This window comes from Pipra filicauda, unplaced genomic scaffold (genome assembly GCF_003945595.2).
Source record: "Pipra filicauda isolate LSUMZ 115617 unplaced genomic scaffold, ASM394559v2 scaffold509_size397805_pilon, whole genome shotgun sequence".
In the NCBI taxonomy this organism is placed as follows: domain Eukaryota; kingdom Metazoa; phylum Chordata; class Aves; order Passeriformes; family Pipridae; genus Pipra; species Pipra filicauda.
Window position 1 is genome coordinate 345362 of NW_024104653.1, and position 21071 is coordinate 366432.

Sequence of the window (21071 nt, forward strand, 5' to 3'; positions counted from 1 at the left end):
ATTGAAGTGCCTTAGCTGCTGAAATAGATGGGAATTGGTTACCTAGATAGTTTTAAAGTTGTGCTCATTTGTATTTACTCTTTGTCAACAGTTGTACAATGTCAATAGTATGTAATTCTGGTGTAAAATTATTTTCTGGGTTTAAAACAGAACCTTTTATTGTGACATTTTCACTTATATTTCCATCACATTAATTTTGGCAAAAGTTGTTTTTTCACATCAGAATAGGTATGCATCAATACTATAAATGCACTTTTTGGTTTATTTCCATAACTTGAAATTTTTTTCCTAGTGACAAGTTTAAATTCTATATTTATGCATGCGTTCGCTCTTTAACTAAAGCTGGAGATGAACAGTGTGGTAGTGGCTTTCTGGCAGACAACTGTACACTGTTAAAAAATGAACATGTGTATCACCATCTCCAAACAGAATAAGAAATTACACTCAAAATGTGTAATTTCTTGTATGTTTGATGGAATCAGTAACTGAATCATGTAGTTAAGCACATGAAATTTGAACTCTATAGCATATCAACTAATATAATAAACATCAACTACATAAAATATCCACTAGTTTTATCATGAAGGCACTTTTATTTAAAAGCAAAGCAGCAATAAACGTAGATACTGGGCTCGGTCCTTATTTGTGAGCATTGATTCTCTATGTGTAAAGGAATCAAGTCATCTTAGCCTGAGGAAAGCCTGAGGAAAATGAAAACAAGAAAACAATACACCTCACCCTGCCTTCTGCCATCCAAGGTGCGTAACAAAGTGAAATCTTAACATGTTGTTGCTGCAAACAGTTTCTTGATTACTACAGTTCATTTAGGATATATAAACCCAGTCATGACAGGTACAGCTAGAGGACTTACTAAATGGAAGAGGTGTTTAGCTAGAGAATAAGGTAATATATTGGCAAAGTTACAAGCAAACCCTTATGTTCATAACTGCTTGTCAGCTTAGTGCAGTTTTTGGACACTGTTCATGTAAGTTTAAGCAAATATGACTGCAATACAATATTTATGCAAATATAATACAGGATTCTATTTAAATATTTCATTTTCTAGCTACTGAAATTGTCCATTTTCAGCAGATTTTGTTCCATTCTTTGAAACTGGTCATTTTTTGTCTGGCACTCTAGAATTAGTGCTTGTTCCTGTTAGAATTTTAAATATACAGCCTCAGTGAAATTTTTGATCAACACACAAAAGCCTTTAGGTAAAGGGATTTTTTCCCCCTTAATAAAAACCCTCTCTTAGAATAGCTTTGTTATCTCACTTCCTTAGTAGCATCAAATTCTTCCTCCTCATCCTCCTCTTCCTCATCCTCATCTTCCTCCTCTTCTTCTTCATCTCTTCTTAGCATACTGCGGGAAATCTGCCAAAACAAAAATCCAGCAGAAGTAAATCAAGTGTTTTTTCTCCTCAAAGAAAAACAATTATCTGTTGGCATTTCCAGTCTAAATATTTATAGTTTTTTGTTTGGGGGAGTGCATAAGTTGTTTGTCCCTTAACCCTTCATAACGTGCAAGCCAATGAAAAGATACATGGCACAGAATAAAAATACTGTAATGATTTTTAAAAGCTAAAAAAATCCCCATAGTCATGACAACTATTATAGGATTGGGAAAACTATACTTTGATCCAATTAATGCTAAAAATCAACAAGATGTTTGTTCCTGGGTTGGCTGTTGAGACAGCAGACTGAAGATGAGTATTAGGACCTAATCTTGAAGACATCAGACCTCCAGTTAAAAGTTCAAAACTATGCTGCTCTAGGGCTTTTTTTTTGGGAATGAATTAGACAAACTATTAAAAGTCTTCATTCACAGGTGAACAACTTTCCCTGCCCATCACTGCTTGCCCTTCAGAATGACATTAGTCTCCTTTCTTTGGTTCATCAAACATTAAAAACAAGTGGCAGCTGCCAAGCTTTCATCTCATCTGACAGATTCTGCAATCTGTACTTTTTTCTAATGAGGGTTCAATCTAATTCCTATTGAAGATAGATTCTTCACAGACAATGCAACATTTACAATTTCATGTAGGATATATGGTGTTCTTTTTCTTTCCCCATGAGAAAGAGAACATTAGTTATCCAAGTCATCTGGAATGCTTTTGAAAAATGATTTCAGGTTCAGCAGTTCTTTAAGAGCATCTGCAGCTCTAATTTTGGTTATATTTTCTGTGTTTTCTCACGTACAGTGATATAATAAAACTTCTGTATTGAAGACAGAACATGCCTTTTTTTTTAAACAGCCCCCTATTTTAAAAGTCCTTAAATGCTCATTATTAAATTGACTTCTGAGATGTTATAATTCATACAGCCATGTATGTAACAAGATTTTTGTGTGTGCATAAAGCAAACTGCAGTCATTGAACTAATGAAAGCAGAAAAATCTTTAGTCTTGTTGATGCTCAAAAAGTACATAATTTAGCTTCAAGCAAATGCTTACAAATTCCTGAACGTAATAGAGAATGCAGTTAATCATTGGATGAAGCTGGGTTAACTTGAGCTGAAATGCCTAAAACAGCAATCTCTCATTCTGTGAAAGAAAAAAAAGACAATGGCACTGATTTGTAATTAGTGATCAAGCAATGCTGCAGATTGACCTTGTTAAGGTAGTGTCATTTCAATGGGATAGACTAATTTTCCTGGTTTTTTTCTAGTTAAGAGTATCTCAAATTCTTAAACGGAACTTGTGTCATATTTCTGAAGAAAAGTTCCCCCTTCCTGAAATAAGAGGTGTTGGTTTTGGCTTTATGGCGTTTTTGTGCTCACTACTCAAATACCTCTGTGCTGTAATTAACTAAATAGTACGTTAAATATTATCACTGATAGTGGTAAGGAAATTAGGCAGTTTAAATCCACATTATTGTGCCATAGAGCTAGAACATACCGGTACTTGAAAATTTAATTTTTGATTACTTCATGCTGAAAAAATTTAAAATAATATAATAAAAAAACTGATAGTTTGTTGCTCATAAATAATTTTATGTGAAGATTAATTCTATGAGTTTGCATGTAGGTGTGATGACTGTTCTTGCTTAAGCTGTTCAGTTCCATGTTTCACTGCAGGTGTTACTAGAGAAAGCATGGTAATCCTCTCCTCATGTCTTGGGCAGTGGGCAGTTTTGGAGCATTCAGATGCAGACATTTTCAGTAACTGTTAGAATGATACTTTGCTGTCCTAGAGAGTCAGTGCAAAACAGTTTGTTATATTAAGTGCATGTAGATAAAACTTATGTAGTTAAGTTTGATTTAAAATATCTAGAAAATGTCATTTTCTTCTGCTATATTCTAAAAGTACAGCATATACCAACTTGAATCAGTAAAACAAAATGATAGGCTAAATTGCCAAGTAAAGTGCAAAATGAAGGCGGTAGCTCTTTGTGAAACAATATATCAAGCTCAAGGACTACTTTAGATTTTTAACATACAAATAATACAGAAAGTTAGTCCACAGAACCAGAAATAAATTCAAGGATGGTATGCCTTAAATCTTCTGAAAGACCTGAACGGTATTAGTGGCACAGTTTATCCCATCTGGTATGCAGTGACTTCCCCCACGTCCCCCACCTACGGGTTAGTGTTGGCATGTATGTGTCTGTCTGTCCTCCACCTACGGGTTAGTGTTGGCATGTATGTGTCTGTCTGTCCTCCCCCACCTCACAGCCCTAGGCACAGTGATTCTGTGAACTGCTTACCATATTGTTTATACTGCTTTGCACTGGAAATTGTCAAGTGCTGCCTTACAGTTAGTAAGGGATTACTATGTAGCAGGAAACTAGACTTGTGAAAAATTTGGGAGTGAAAGATCCCCAGAAAAGAGAAAACAAGTCACCTGAATACAGCTTTTTTTTCCTCTCATGAGATGTTTGGTGGGTTCCAGAGATTAGAGCCCTTAGTGTAATTCAACAACACGCTGTTTGCAGAATCAGAAAGGGCACATGGGGAGTGAGTGGAACAGGCTGCCTGCCCCTTCTTCACTGCCCTATAGTGACTGCATTAGTAGGATGTTCCACCGGTTTTTTTCTGCCATATGATCCTCTGCAGATACACTGCACAGCCAAGTAAGACAACATTATTTTGAAATGTATTGCAGTTTCCCTCTAGGTCTAGATGACTTCCTGTTCTTTTCAGATATTCCAGTGAGATGTTATGAGAACATTAACATCTGAAGTTATAACTAAGAGAGAAGTCTAGGTAAACTTGCAAGTTAGTCAAAATAGAGTTCCACTCCATCTCTGGGAGAAATCAGTGTACATACACTCAGTTTCCTGTTGCTTTGGGTTTTTTTTCTCTCTCACATTTTCTAAAGTAGCTTGAACATGAAATTTGCTTGTTTGATAGAGAAGACTGGTGGGTTACTCCGAGTCCAGGTTGTATTTCATGCACTGAATCACTGAGTTCTTTTATCTTTTCAGATGACTTAACTCACTTTCAACAGAATAGCTCAACTGTAATAACTGATCCTTTCTGTGTTGCGAAGGTGTAAAATGTGTATGTAATCAAGATAACTTTTCCTTATTACAGTATCAATGCATGATTTGAAAGAAGAAAAGTAAGACATGTACATTTTAAATGTGGCTATCTTTGTCTTAGCTGAAACACTGGTAAGAATCATCGTAGTTACAGGATTATGGTTGCAATAAAGAAAAAATAATTTAGCCATTTTGCAATGTCTGCAAGTTTACTGATGCAAACAAGTGCCAAAGACTATTGCAAGGTAGCTGATCCAAAACCAGTGGCCCTGTTTCCATTTGTTTCACTCATTTTTATCATCCTCCTTTTCCTCACCTCCTCTGAATTTTCAGATTATAAAGGGAAAAGTTTGTTGGTCATGGGTTTGCTCTGCTGCTACAAGATATCACTAATCTGAGTTAGGATCTGGTAGAGAAGTCACACTCTAGAATCTGATACTGAGACTAATAATATGCAAGTGTTATTTAAAGAATGTCACTTCTCTTTCAAATAAGCTCCTAGATGTTTTCTCTGTGAGATGCCATAGTTTGTTGATGGAAGAAATAGTATTGCTGGAAATGGCATTTTTCAAAAGTAAGCAACACAGCTTTAAAAGCTGAATTTTTTTTTTCTCTCAAATGATAAAGCTGCATTATTAAGAGCTTAATATGATATTTATGCCCTTGGAATTTTCTTTACCTTTCTGACTGTCATGAACTGAGTGAAGATAGTGGATCCATGTACACTAGCTAAAATACTATCTTAAGTAGAGCTTTAATACAGTGATTTTATCATGCAATTGTAATTTTTCTTTCTTACCTGTACTGTTCTCAATGAAGATTTTGAGGAGGCAGTTCTTTGCAGGGGAGACTTGGAATTTGCACGAACTATGTCTAGGCGAGACTGATAGTCCGACGGATAAAGTGAGCTCCGAAAAACCTGTTGAAATGGAGAAAGCTGTGACTCAGGTACCATGATACAGCTTGCAAGCTAAGAATCACCTATACTGAAGCTAGCAGAAATGCAGCACTGGTCAATGAAACCTGATCTAAAGATATGCATCAGCTGTAGTCTGGATTGATCACTTTTGGCTGAAACAACATGTTTCTCAGCCTGAGACACATCAACATACTTATGTGGTCAAAGTAAACATTCTTCAGAGACTTGAGGGCAGTTACACATGGAAAACTTGCAAGAGTTTCTCACCAAGGTATGTAGCTGAGTTTCAGGCTAACCTAGAGGTATGAACCCCAGCAACTGCCTTCAGGTTCTCCATTTCTCAGAAAGATGAACTCTTATCCCCTTCACAAGGAATTCCTTGCTGACAGTCACAGACACATCAGAAAAATTTTACTTGAAATGTTCAGGAGACAAACAGCTTGAGAAAAATTTGGGAAACCTCTTAGAATACAGAGGAGACTGTAACATCCATGATATTTGCAAGTTATTTCCAATAAAGCTATTCATGCAAGACTTTAATAAAGTCAAGGAGATGGCAGATTACGGTCAGTATTTTTATGGAAAGTATATAATTGTCCAATTAACAGGAAATTTAAAATGAAATTAGAAATTTGGTTGTGAAAGACAAAGTATTGACTTAAAGGATTTTTCTGAATTGGTGCCACATGACATTTTAATCGTGAAACTACAATAGTACAAGATTGCCATGGCATAATTTAAATGAAGCAAAATTACCGAGTAGTCTCAAATGTGATTGCCACTGAAGAATCATGATTTTTTGTGTCTTGCACTAACTGAATACTTGATCCTGAGCTATGTCATGAACAAAATAAAATCAGGACTTGTAGGATTTACAGAAGAAGACTGAAAATGATCCAACTTTTTTGACAAGCTGAATATATATATACAACATACATCTCAGTGATACTCAGTTTAAAGGCTCAACATCCAGAAGAACTGCAAGAATGAAAAAAGGACTGAAAAGCAAGTCTTGGGACAGAGAGACTATAACTCAATAGAGAAGAAGGGGTGACTTGAAGTTGTAACTGCCACAAGACAAAAAAAAAACGAGTAGATTTTTTTAATGCGGTAATTAGTCTTTAGATCATCTGATCAGAGCAGTGTAGGATTTTCTCTATGCACATCTTTACAGTGAGATTCACTGCAGAGGTATTCTTTAAGAACTGTGATTACCTGAGCTTGGAGAAGCAGGTAATTTCGGAAAAATCTCTTATCTGTGTTTTGTGGGAAAGATTAGATTGCCACTGCAGTTGTTCTCTGTTAGTGTTCTCTGAGATTATAAACCTGTATGCTCTTGCTGGAGAAGTGCAAAAAAAGGCTTGATATACATAAGAAGTTTGTTCTGGGAACCTGAAACATATGTTGCATTTTTCTGCCTGGGACATGTATAGGCCAAGTGTGAAAACTGTTTTTAGGTAGGAAGTATACTGAAAAGCAAATCTTCATCACTCTTACCTCCAAATCTTCACTTTCATCAATATTTTGGATAGTTTGGTAGGCAGCAGTATATATCTCTAAAGCTTTCCCATGGAACAACATTTCAATAGTTATAAATTCAGAAAAGATGTTCTAAAAGCAAATGAAAACAAAGGTTTTCTTAATCCAATAAAGTACATTTCCACTTCAAAAAATTACTGAGTTCTGTACTTGGTATTTCTATTATACAAATAACTGCACAATACTTAGTACTTTTAAGTAGTCAGACCTGAATTTTAGAAATTAAACATAAATGCTGGCTGGGCTATCACTTATGCAGTTGTTATTATTTCATTATAGATTCTAAGTAAATGCTTGAAAAGTGAAGAGGAGACTCATTAGGAATAACGTCATGGTGAAAAGTGATAATTCCCAGTATGTATTTACAAGATGTAGTTGGTGGATTTTTGCTTTATTGACGACAACCTTTTATAACAGGTTGGGGGTAAGTTATCTGTAAATTCCATACATATCTATAATTTACAAATATTTATATATTTTACATAATAAAGTATTCTTTATATATTGAAAACCCCCCACAATTATGACAACTTCAGAAATCACAATCTTTTTCATATTACTCCAATATCAAGTACTGGTTGGTTTGGTTGGGTTTTTCAACCATCTTTCATTCTTTCCTGTTTAGACTGTCTGTCTGTCTCCTCCCCCCCCAAAAAAAATGACTAAAGCAATTTTATAATTAAATGAGATCACATAATGCAAGTGTTTTTCAGTCACTGTAGTCTTTGGGACTTCCGCCACTTAATGTTTGACATTAAGAGAGAAATGAAAGCTTTCATTGCTTGCAGTCACTGAACATTTTGTGCTTTTTGCATCAGTAAAACTTTTAACTACAGTAACATACACATACTTCAGCATGGATAAATATATTATTTACTTATTACTATTTCTGTTAATTCTGCTGATATTAATCCACATATCATTCCACTAACAAATGCAGCTACTAGTGAAGTAGAATACAGCAACTCGTGACGGTGCAGACACTAAACAACTGGAGACAGGAAAATTTTCAATTCCAAAAACTGGAAGAGTAATGAACTGATTTTTTAATTTCAGATTTCCTCATATTTGGATTATGTACGTTCCTGTATAACCTGCTCTAGGTAACCCTGTCTTGGCAGGGGAGTTGGACTTGATGATCTCCAGAGGTCCCTTCCAACCCTAACAATTCTGTGATTCTGAAATATTCATGAATACCACAATATTTGCATTTAAGTGAATATTAAATGTTGCTAATCTTGCCCGAGACTTAACTATAGTAATTTTATTATGCAAGATAAAATTGATATCACATACTGAAATGTGAGCACACATACTTTGATATCCTTTATCTTCTGTTTCTCGAAATTATCAATAGTTTCCTCTAATTGCCGCGTTGTTCGAGTAGCATCCAGTGTCGCTCTCTGCAGTTCACTTTCAGCCTGGTAAAGTAACACAGAGGTGAAATTAGTCTTGTATTTGATACAAAGCTGTTTGCTCCAATTGCCATGAAAACATTGAAGTCTGGGTTTTCAAAACTACATATCTGTGTTACAGTATTTGTAAATCTGTTGCTTAATAAACATATAAAGATGCCTCCTACACTGTTGTTACTTTGATGTGAAACATGAAAAATGAACTGCAGCCAGTCAGGAAGGTCCCTCTGCCCTGATCCGTTTTCTGTAATAATCATCTGATAATTTCACTGAGCCAGCCCTGACACCCCATTGACAACACAGGGACTGGGTCCAGGTACTTAACCCAACACAAGGGTTTACCCTTCAGAAAAGTTCTTGTTTGTCTTGTTTTTTTTTTAAGCTTGCACAAAGGAGAAGGCAGGACTGCACGTTCCAGTGCGGTGGATGAGCAGAAAAGATCATGCTTGTTTTCAAGTGCAGATCAACCTGCTGGGTCCTTAAGGAATCTCTTCCAGTGTCCTGTGCTGAACCTCATCTTACTAAGTTTTTATATATTATTTAAATAGACAATTAGAGCAGCAGCTGAAAGTAATGCATTTATCCTGTAAATATCTCAATCTCCAGGCTAGAGTTGTTATAATTTCTAGATCCAAAAGCATTTCAGGTATTTCATATTTTTAGTATTTTTGTATTATTAAGATATTTTATAGTAAACATCTTCAACAGGGCACTGAGATGGGGACACATCAACCAATCCCTAACACCTAAATACACAGTTTTCCTTATTTTGTTACTACAAAAAGCATTTAGATAGTTTTTTTGATTACATATAATTATGAACTTTATAAAAATGCACACTACCATTTAAATAAAGATCTTGAAACTGTTCTGGTTATGTCAAGTCTGAGAACTGTGTACTACTACAAAATAATGATGTACAGGTGTAAGAGCTTGCACTCGAAGACTACAAAATTTGGGTCTAAACTTATGTAATTTTCCATAGATTACTGGTCAAACATCATATACTAGTGATACTTATAGGCTCACTCAGTGAGTATCATCACAAATCTATTTTGTGCTGAGATTTGAAAATAGGACATGGATCAAGTATTGTCTACGATCAAGTTGTAGGTTTCTTCCCATATCTAAAAAACTGTAACTTAAGAGAGGAAATTTTTTTTAAATAGGCACCACAGGTCCAGTTCCTGTGATCTAGTTTTTAGTGTCACATATATGGAAACCTAAGGCATAAGGTATGCTCTGTTGACTTCTTTGATTACGATCTGGTAACCTTGTATTACAGGATTATCAAATTGAAACAATCTTTCAAAAACAGCTTAAAGTCACAGACACAATTCTGCCACCATTACTGGGCAAAAAAAATTGGTAACAATGTTTAGTAAGGTCACCTGTTCACCTCTCTTTCTTGATTTTGCCCAAAACACAGGAGGGAAACAGAGTAAGAAAAGACATTTTGTGTATTCTCAATTAGTTCAATCAGTTACTCCCTGTAAGTGAAGGCAGCATAAGCTGCATAAGCAGCCATTACACATACAAATACATTATGTTATTTCTATGATAATCAAATACATCTCAATACATCTTAAATAGACTGGTCAGATTTTTGTGTGCAGATGCTTTGGGAAAGGAATTCTCTCTGTTGTAGAGTGAAATGTCTAAAGTCACAGAGCGTCCATAGTTTGCACAACAGTAGTTTGATATTTTCTCTTCTAAACACTCACCTGTGACTGGAAATACTAGTGAAGGAAAAAATGGCAATGTAACAACCAATATTCATTAAAGTATGCATTTTCACTTCTATTTTTAATATGCTGTGAACTGTTTACCTTAGTTATTTCAAAACTTCTGTATACTTAGTGCTACTATTATGTTGTTTGAAGCTTCTGGCTCTAAGACATTACAGTTTGTTACAGCTTTGCTAGAATTCAAGTATCCAGACCAAAACATTTCAGGACAGCTGTTTGTCTTGGACTGAGGATTTGGTTATTTATTAAAAAAAAAATAAAAAAATTAAACAACCTAGGTAGACTATTTCAGGGGGAAAAAATTGATTAAAAATTGTATTTTTATATTTTTAAAAATTTGGTAATGTTTTCTTTTCAAAGCAGTACTACCCTCCCACCCCCATTTTGTAAGATGGGAGTGAGTACAGATCCTTTGCTATCTGGGGCCAAAGTTGTTTGCTGCTGCAACATCATAGTTGCTCAACCATAAGAGAAGCATTGCAGGAGCCCAACTACTGTGCTCCAATGTCGTGAAGCCTCTCTCAGACCTGAAAGCTGACCTGCACACATCCCCAAAAGCAAATGAACATATTCCTGCTCCTAATACCTTTTCACGCATTTTGTGTCAATCACTTTAAAATGCAAATACAGAGTGTTTGGTGCCTTTGGCCATATGCAAAAGCAGACTGTACTGAGATTTTATAACTCTTCAGGCAAAGCCTTAACTATAGAAAGCACAGGTGTTACAAGAAGCTAAACCACAGAGGTGTGTTTGTGAGAAGCTTAGCAAACAGATAAGAAGAAATTAACTAGGTGCCAGTGACATTCCCATGAAAAAACTACTGCTCAAGAGGGAGAAAAATGTGACCAGTGTCCCTCTGGGGAGAAAGCTTACTGTTACAGTTTACTCTCCTAATTCCAACAGAAGAGAACTTTGCATCACAGCTCAAGTTCTAACTATACAGCTGACATGCATCTGTCTTTATTACAGAAGGCATTCAAATTAGTTATCACTTGACCTAACTGATCTGATTAATATTAGATGTGAATTCTTTGGCAGAGACAAAAATAAAATGTAGTTCTCCTGTGTGGCACTTGACCATCACAATCATTTTTGCTTTCTACACTCCCATGCCCCAGTCACTAAAGATCCTAGTTTCTGAAATAAAGTTGATAAAATCCAACTAAGAATAGGACTGCTTAACTCCTGAGTCCAGCACTAGAGTGTAATAAAAAGTAAACAGCACATCATCATGCACTTAAATGCTTTATGTAGGCATAAAGGGACATATGTAGGCATAAAGGGACTGAAGTAGGATTGCCTTGATCCTCTTTGTTTTGGCATTTCCTATATTCTGATTGCTTCAGAATTTGAGACTTCAGTGAGGTTTTAATGGAAGTTCTGTGGGGGCTTAATTTTTCCCTCTGATACAGAATAGTGTACTGGGGAAGGTGACTGGTCTTTGGAAAGGAAAAGTAGTCTAGTAGAGTATGCTACTAACAGAATAACAACTTTTCCTTTCACACTTCATGCAGTTGGAGGAAACTCATACCCCATCTACATCCAAGGAAGCACAACAACTACCAAAATGACAGGAAGAAAAACAATAAAACAAGAAATCCACAGAAATAAAAAAAGTTGTCTGATTACACTTATTTTCAAAAACTTCCAAATTCCTAGATGTAAACTATGCCTACCTCTCTTGCATAAACATATCAAGAAATAGTTTCTGTTTAATTAAAAAAGAAGTAACAGCAGCTATTATAAGCTGTAACTCATCATAAAGTTTAAGAAACGATTTGACATTAGAGAAAATCCTTCTAAGGAGACTTATTGCTACTACTACTTTCTTACTGCTTTCTAAACACAGTAGTTTATTTCCCAAGAAATTTTAAAAATATTTCTCATAGTGACTAGAAAAATAGGATACAATAATGTGTAGATCTGATGGATTCCGCTGACGTGTCTTTTCCAGTTGAGATAATTGCTTGGCTTCTCGGTTCTTTGCTGTTAAAGTTGCTTTAAGATCATCCTGGAAATAAAAATGTTTTAGACATGTTTAAAATGAAACTAGGGTAATACAAAATACACTTCCCTTCATACATGCATTGCCTAGAAAACGGACAAAACTTCTGCTTTAAACAAAACCAGATTTTATAGATCTTATCCTGTTAATTGATCTTCTGAAAGAGAAGTCAGTGGGAACCAAGGGAGTGCTGCACAATCCCAACCTTGCACAGCTCCCTACAGCATGCACTGTAATTTAAAATGTGGGGAAGAAAAATACATTCACAGCTTTTCATGACAAGTATAGCAGATGGTCAAAAGCTGAGATCCCCAAAGCAGTAAGAAGGTAGGCCCATTCCTGACTTAGAAACAGAATAAAGGTGGCATTTAGAAATAAAAAGTGGCATCAAATATATCAGTAAGAAAAATAACAAAGCAGGAAGCAGCCAGTACCAGTCAGAAGTTATGAAGAAAACATAATTGCTGTCACCTGTCCAGAGGACAGCAGAGCTGGTGAAAGGTCTGGAGCACAAGTTTGATGAGAAGCAGCTCAGGGATCTGGGTGTGTTCAGGTTGGAAAAAAGGAGGATGGATGGAACCTTATCACTCTCTACAACTTCCTGAAAGGAGGTTGTAGCCAGGTTGGGGGTTGGTATCTTCTCCCAGGCAACGAGTGACAGGAGGAGAGGGCACAGTCTTAAGCTGCACCAGGAGAGGTTTAGATTAAATAATAGAAAAATTTTTTTCACTGAAGGGGTGGTCAGTCATAATAGGCTATCCAGGGAAATGGTAAAATCACCATTCCTGGAAGTGTTCACAAAAGATGTGGATACAGCACCTGGGGACATGGTTCAGTGGTGAACATGGTGGTGCTGGGCTAACAGTTGGATGATCTTAGAGGTCTTTTTCAACCTTAACAACTCCATAATTCTGTGCTACACAGATTTCAAGGTGTGAAATATAAAATCTATGGCTGAAAGGGTTGAACTGCCTATTTTTATATATGCAGTTAGTAAGGTGTTTAAAACCATTTGAAACAAAACACATCCTACTAATGATGTAGCTGGAGAAGATGAAACTTGCTGATTTAGAAAAGGCAGAAACTGCTGATAAATATTTTTGCTCCTCATTTCCAAAGGAGAAGTAGGACGTACTTCTAGGAAGATCTGTGACAACTGAATCACGTTTATCTACCAGTCTCAAATTTTTGTTCATGCTATAAAACTGTGTTTTGCAGAGTGTTTGGCATTCATGGGATCTAAGATTATCAGTCAGATATTTATCACTTCCCTGACCCTGGTATCAGAAATAACATACACTTTGATGGCTTCAATTTAAAGGAGCAGTAGTTCAGAACAAGCAGAAATACAGCCAGAAGTCTTAACAAAATCTGAGCCAGAAGTTGGGTATACATTTCAAACCATTCTTTTCTCTAAAAACACCAGTTCCCATTTATCTACTACTTCAGAATGGAGGGAATTAGGGCTATTAGAAACTATTGTATTGGGAAGTTGTCTGTGCTCCTTCCTTGGATTTCAGAGTTTTATATGCTTGTATGTCTCCTTTACCCAGAAGGATATGCAACTAAGGATGCATCTTTCAGCAGGTTTTGTAACCCTGCGACCAGATCACTTGTCAGTGACACGCACAAGCGTGCCAAGTTTTACAGTGCTGTGTTCCTTCAATAATGTGTCTGTACATGAGGTCAGGGTCAAAAAATGAAGTTTCCTCCTTGTTTCTGTCTTTACTGTCTGTCTCTATGTCCTTGTGTATGACTCATTTTGCTTCCCCTTTAGGGGGACAAAGCTGGTTTCTGATAATAATAACTATTGCATCTTTAGCCCATCAAAACTAATTTTACTGCTGTTCTTTCAGAAGGGAATTTACACCACCTTTAAGGTCATCCAAAACACTGCTGGAAAGGGCTTTTCCCTTTATCAAAACCATGAAGCTACAAGAAAAGCAATAACAGAATTTTTTTTATTGTTTTATTGGTTTGAGTTTTAAATTTTAAAGGTAGAGAAAGAGAAGAATTATTTATTTTTGGAACAGAACAAAACAGATTTGTATCTAATGTTCACAGCTGCATGTTTAGTGTTATTTAATGACTAAGTCCTGTTAACAGCACTGACTTCTAGGCCCATCTAAAACAGTCAATCAGATTTCAAGCTGTGGCTAAAAGGGTTCTGACTTTCATGCAGAGTGTACTTGAGGATGCAAAGTTCTAGAGTTGTTATAAAATTCAGTATGTTCTTTCTAGCATGTCGTGACTTTGGAAATACTTACAGTTCCCTCCTCTACCTCTGTTTTCTGTAGCATCAGCCACCATGAAACATACTTCTCTACTAACCAATGCCTGATAAAGAATTAGTGCTACTGTGGCTATAGTGGTGAAGCTATACACAAGTTTTGGATGTACAAAGGCAGGGCACAGTTACATGCATATTTTGTCTAATATGTTGAAAAACTGAAAAGGGTGCAGAAAAAAACCCTGTAAAAATATTAAAAAGCTGGGAAAAATGTGATTATGGTGAAAGAATCAAGGTGTACATTATTACCTAACAGAAAAAAAATGAAAGACTGGTTTTACTAGCATCTAAATACCTTCATCCAGAAAAAACCAGAGCATTATAGAGCTTTCATCTCAGTGGAACATATAACAAGAACCAGAGATTAGGAGAAGTCTTTAATTTAAAACAATACACCACAAACTCACCACCTACTACCACAAACAGTCCTTCATTCCCCTTCAGTGTCTTCAGACCAAGCTTTGACATATTTTTGGAAAATATGCTTTAATTACACTCGAGGAGAAATGGAATGGAATAGGCAACAAGTCAAAGGACAGGTAGAGAGAACAGAAAATTATTCAGAGTCCCTCTGGCTTTTAACTACGAATTCAAGTCACATGTAAGAACACTGGTCACCCATCTAATTTCAAGCCACAGTCTGTCCACCAGACAGTGAGCTGACAGAGCCTCATCACTGTACTGTTACCTGCTTCAGTCACTGAAGTTATTAAAGCAAACCAATCCTTTCTTCCGCATGTGGATCACCTTGGTTTTATGATGTCCTGTTTTATATGAAGAAAAGGAGCCAGGAACAGAGTTGCCAAAAAGCAGAAAAGTGAAGATTGATATACAGAACAATGAAACAGAAAGAAATCCTAAAATCCTACATTTAAGGTACATTACAGACCATTGTATTAATGTCCATTGAAGCTATTTGGCATCATAAACCGGAACAAGTGAATGAAACAATTTTATTGCATTTGCAGTTAAAGGACAACACTACTCTCATTATCTGGGCCTCTTTAAAGCATTTAGTAGCACAGGACATTGATGTCTTATGCCACAGAAATAGCAACAGTCCTTTTAGATAAAGCACAGAAGTACTCTTGTGTACATCCTGGAACAGTTCCAATAAGTAATCAACAGTGAGAACGTTCCCTTTATAGAAAGTGCTATAATGACATGTTCTAACAGGTTTTACTTAGCTAAGGTAGTTACAGGTAAAGCAGTCCTACACCTTGTGCTAAATTTAAGAGTCACAAAACTTTCTTTTTCACTAAAGATGTCCTAGTGTTTAGAGATGATAACTGAAGACCAGACAGTTGAAATTTTAACCACAGTTTATCGTTAATGTGCAATGGGGGAAAAAAAAACATTTAATAGCCTACGTCTTTAGCAAAATCTTAGTTCAAAGGTGTGTTGACAAAAATAGTTAATCCCACCTACAGTTTAAGAATACTCTTGTACTCCTCACTGTAGCTGAAATAAACATTATGCAATGCTTTCTGGCATTCTGAAAGGCAAAGGCAACAGGAAATGCCATTCAGTGTTGCAAGGGATGACCTGGCTTCAGTTGCTTCTGTCCTCAGCATTACTGGCTATCAGTGGCAATGCACCTTCAATGCTTTGCAAACCCCAGGCACTGCTGTAGTGCTCTGTGTCTCCTCAGCAACCATACTGCCACAAACACATGAAGCTTGTCTTCCACCCTCAACATTTATATCCCATGGAATACTCAGTTCTAGATCTCACAAACTGGGTTTTATAATGACTATTAGGATACCAGATTCTAGCCTCTATAGTCTACAACTCTGCTAAGGACCACCACATGTAATCCCACTCAAGTGCAGGATGCATCTCCTTCACAATTGTTTCTCCAATCTCCAAGTGAGGTAGCTGTGCGGTAAGTTCCACACACTGTACTCGGTTCTTCACCATATGAAAAAGATACAGAACAAAAACATATGAAAAATGCTAGTTTGAGATGCAGTGCCACAACATACTCAAATTAATCATGATGAACACACTGTGAGATTTTAGTATGTAAAATATAATCAAAGAATAATAATTTAATATTTTGATTTATATAGACTATGATACAGATAGACATCAATTACAGATTTGAGTTTACAGGACTATGTAATATACAAGTATTACAAAGATCTGCTTTTGTCCTATAAACTAGTATCTGCTTACTGAAAGTTAAGCTCAAGCTTATCCCTCCTGGAGGAAAGAAACTTTCAGATATTTTAAGGGAACATTTCAAACCCCTATAAACACTGTTTCTAAAATATAGTGAATGAAGAGACCTCAGATTTTTGTGTATCTTCAGGTCATCATGATGACTTAACAGGACAGAGAGGGATTTAGGCCACTACCTATATATCAGTTTCAAATGTGTCTTTTAAAAAAAGTTAGAAAAGAGTTAGAAAAGCTGCTAAAGGCAGCATACTGATGATTAAGAGGCAAAAGCATTACATATAATTCACCTTTTGGAAATCTGAATAATAGTGGTAATAATCATAATCATAATAATAAAAAAAACCCTAACAATAATAAATGACACTATCCAATAAGTTTCACATTATCCACAATGCCTTTTTTTTAGCATTTGCTTGTGCTCAAAGAGCCTGAATATCCTTGTCTTCACACTAAAGCTTCTTTCTCCAACATATATATAGCTTCAATTTAGATGTATCACTACATAATTAAGTTAGACTGATTATTGCAATATGAAATATCAGAACCATTCACCCCCTAAAGCAGAAGTTTTCAACTGAGCGGCCAGAACACTGAAATGTACCTTGTGAGAAAACAGATGCTTAACCTACCCTTTTAAGTTTCACTATGGTCCCGTAACATTTCAGAGGTTCAACAACCTTGGCTTCAAGCCTGTCGACCTACAAAAGAAATCACAGGGCCACTAGAATCATCCATATCTATGCTGTGCAGAAACAGGAAACAATTAATGGTGACTCATCTTATTAGGAATTAGTCCATATATGCTGAAAAAATAATGGGATAGTTTTAAAAATACTGTAAAAACTATAGTCAAGTACATTAGCCAATAAGCAATTTGTATTTTGAGGAGATCAAGCTGATTTCTAGTGGAATTACTTTTTTCTTAATTAGAAATGCATCAGGATAAATGAAACACTGAGATTCTAACAACTGAGTACTAAATACGTCAAACACTGCATCTTGGAGATGTGTAACTTTCTATCTAAGATCAACGTTTTGCTCTACACTTACTGATAGATCATGGATTAAGCCATCTTTGCTAACAAATATATTGTACAAAATGTAACACTTCTTGCATTGTTGGTACTGAATGCACTAAAAATACCAATAACAGGCTGTGTAAAAGGCACGAATGCTTTCACAGGTGAGTGCATCTGAATTTTTGTTTCAGTTCTCCTACTTAGAAAAACAGCTACATATGGTCAGACAGGCAATAGGATAAGACCTGCTCATCACACCTGACAATGCTGTCCAAGCAGCACCAGCATAAGCTGCCAATGACTTATGGACCAGTGAGTCATCTGGCCCACTGCTCGGCCAGATGGGCCAGATCAGGACAAGGAATGTACAGTTCCCTCTAAACTGGGCTAAAATTTATGCCAACTGAGCAAATGTTTTTCCTTTATACACTCTACCAGTACACTGTCAAACAATTTCACTTGAACTGCCAATAAAATACAAAGGATTAGGGCAGTAAGGCTCTGAATGAAGTGCATGTTACTTCGGTCTCTTTTTTGAATTATAGTGGGTCTTAGCTGTTCAAAACTATAAATGGTAATTTTCTACACTCTACTGAAAGTATAGATACATACTCCAAAAACTAGTTTGAGTCCATGTGAATGAATTTATTTTGTCTTAAATCGCAGTATTTGGAATTCTGCATCACACGTTACAGTTTGACTGGCCCTGCAGATAGATGTGTAAGTGGCATAAACACCTTCCTTTACACTCTCACTCATCTAGCAGACATGTGACTATATAGTCACACATTGTCCAAATCAAGTTTGTACTTTGAGTGTTAAACTACAAACTTAAGAAATCTGCAGTGGTCCCTGACAGCATCTCAGTGGGGCTACCAGTGCCCATTCTCTTCCATACTATTTCTGATAAGACTCAGCAAAAGGAAAATGACTGATTTTACCTCAGCTGCTGCCAGACAAGTCAAGTCACACAAATAAAAAGAACACTTTATTAACCATAAATCACAATCCCAAGTCTAAGACCATTAAAAAACTTGCTCTGTCTCAAATACTTTGAGTGCTCGTAGGGATAGTTTTGCTGACTTCAACAGGACTAATTGCAGGCAGTTTTCATTAGTTGTTAGGGGGGTAAATAATGAATACTTTGGCAGCCTACCCTGCTCAGACACTAATATATTTAGAAATGTTTTCTCCTATGTTTTCTTGTGATTACAGAGTATATATTTCTCCTTTTAATCAAAGAGAAGTAACTGAAAAGTTCAGATGGCAAACACAACATGTACAGCTTTAATTTTGTACCTCTGCCTGGCGATAATCCTGAAGTCTGGAAAATTCATCTGCAAAGTTTTTCAGTCCAACTTTTAAGTTTGGTGTCTCTGTGGCTGCATATGCATATATTTCATGTACTAGAAGATCTGCTTTGTCTCGTAGTCTGGCAGTTTTACGTACATATCCAGCAAATATTTGGCACAATTCACCAAAATGTTTTTCCACATTTGAAACAGCATCTTGTATTTGTCGAGTCTGATTGTCCCTGGATACCAAAGAAAAATAAGTAAAAAATAAGAAGGACACAAATCAGTGCAAAACAGAAATTTGCTTTTAAAAAGAGAATGTTGTAACAGTCTGACGTACTATGTGCTTATTTCTGAACAAATAACAAATGAACTACAAAAAAAAGCAGGATTTACACTTAAAGATCCAAGAGAGGAAACCCCAAATCACAAAAATCTGCTTGGAAGTTTTCTTACTGTATTTAAGCAAAAGCTCACTATTACTATTGGTATTATTACTAACACAGTGGTAACACCTGAAGTCTCAATCAAGACCTTCCCAAGACCACTGCTTCCTGCACGAGTCTGCAAGCTAAACTGGCAAGTCAATGGCTGGAGAAATTAGGCAGCAGAGGACAAATCTGGAGAAATTAGGCAGCAGAGGTATTAAATGGTTTTTAAATCATGAACAGGTACCAATCTGCTCCTGGTCAGCAGCACAAAGGATAAATATTGCTGAGAATTAAAGAAGAAAAGTGAATGGACACAAGTACAGAGGTGAACACTCTGTACCACTGAAAGAACATTCATTACACTAATAAATTGTTTTCTTTTAAATTACATAAATCTAATTAATTTATTTGATCCAAATGCCTGTGTGTTTCATTATTAATGATCTAGATAAGTAATTCCAATAATTCATGTATTTCACTTTGTATTTTGCTTTCATATTCCTATATCATTTGATGGTTGTGTGAATTCATGCCAGTTTTTGTTGACAGACTGAATCAGCTACAAGACAATTTAGCTAACAGTATCTTCCACATACTGGGTCCTAAGAAGTCTCCAAAGTCTAAGACAAGACTATTCATGTGAAGTGCTTGAATTCTCAGCAAGAGAATTCACTCATACCACTGTCTTGGCAAGGGGCAGAAACAAAAACTTCCTTCATATCCTTAAGCTACTCCAATATTGCTGACCAATATTTAAATACTGACTTCCTATCGGGACATGTGAAGATCAGAAAAACTGGAAGAAATGTAGTATTTTGAGAATGATCAATAATGCAGTCAATTCAAGCAAGGAACACTTTTACTTCAGGAAAAGTATTTCAGGCCAAAGTTACACTATGGGCAAAATCCCAGTTGCATTGCTTCATGGCAAGCAGTCTAGAGGACTGTTAAAAAGAGATTTCATTAAAGGAAAAAAAAAATCCTAGTAAGTTATTCAGTCCTCCAGAACATGCTGGAGCACAGAACCATTTGAATAGTGAAGGTTTCACCCAGTGAGTGGGAAAGTAAGAATTTCATGAAGTACAAACAAAGTTGGTTTTCAAAATTAATACTGTGTGATAAGATCTTCAGTTAAAGGTACACTCTATTTTCTTGGAAGGTCTTCATGTCAGAAAGTTCCCCTCCCAAGGGGAAGCCTTAAGCACGTTTCCTCACCCTCCTTACAATTCAGATCTCACAAGACTCCCATGCAACTAGTATTTAATTTTGAGACATGAAACACTGCATTTATTTATATGGGGGTGTAAACATTTTTATTCCCCCGTCATTATTCATGATCGCTTAGAGTTGGCCACAAAATTATCTGCGAGAGGCCCAAATAAATATCGGCACATCTTTACTTCATCTCTGCAAAGCACATTAAGCCTAGAAAAGTTTTGCGGCCTTTACCGGAGAAAGGCAGAGGCGGCCCCACCGCACGGGGTGGGCAGATGCGCTAAGGGGGACTGGGCCCGCATCGGCCTCCGACCGCCGCGCCATCCCCTGGTGCCCTGCCCGCGGCCAGGCCTCCTCCCCCGCAACACCCTGGGCTCCCTCGGGCCTCCCGCCCCGTACCTGGCGTCCAGCCCGCGGCCCAGCAGCATCATAATGGCGGTGGCGGTGGAAGCGGCGGCGGCGGCCCGGCGGGAAGCAGGGAAGGAGGGAAGGAGGCGGCGCTCGGCGTGCGCTCTGTTCCCATGGAC

At 36.7% G+C, this 21071-nt stretch overlaps 1 protein-coding gene across 1 annotated transcript; it reads right to left on the reverse strand.

Moving 5' to 3' along the window:
* Positions 1–570: 570 nt before the first annotated feature.
* Positions 571–21058, reverse strand: CIBAR1 (CBY1 interacting BAR domain containing 1). Its single transcript, XM_027737390.2, has 10 exons — positions 20944–21058; positions 18903–19137; positions 17214–17282; positions 12015–12116; positions 10081–10086; positions 8258–8362; positions 6900–7013; positions 5283–5402; positions 1278–1376; positions 571–701 (listed from the first exon to the last, which is right to left on the reverse strand). The coding sequence occupies exons 1-10, from the start codon at positions 20973–20975 to the stop codon at positions 681–683; spliced, it is 903 nt and encodes a 300-aa protein (XP_027593191.1). The 5' UTR covers positions 20976–21058; the 3' UTR covers positions 571–680.
* Positions 21059–21071: the final 13 nt, after the last annotated feature.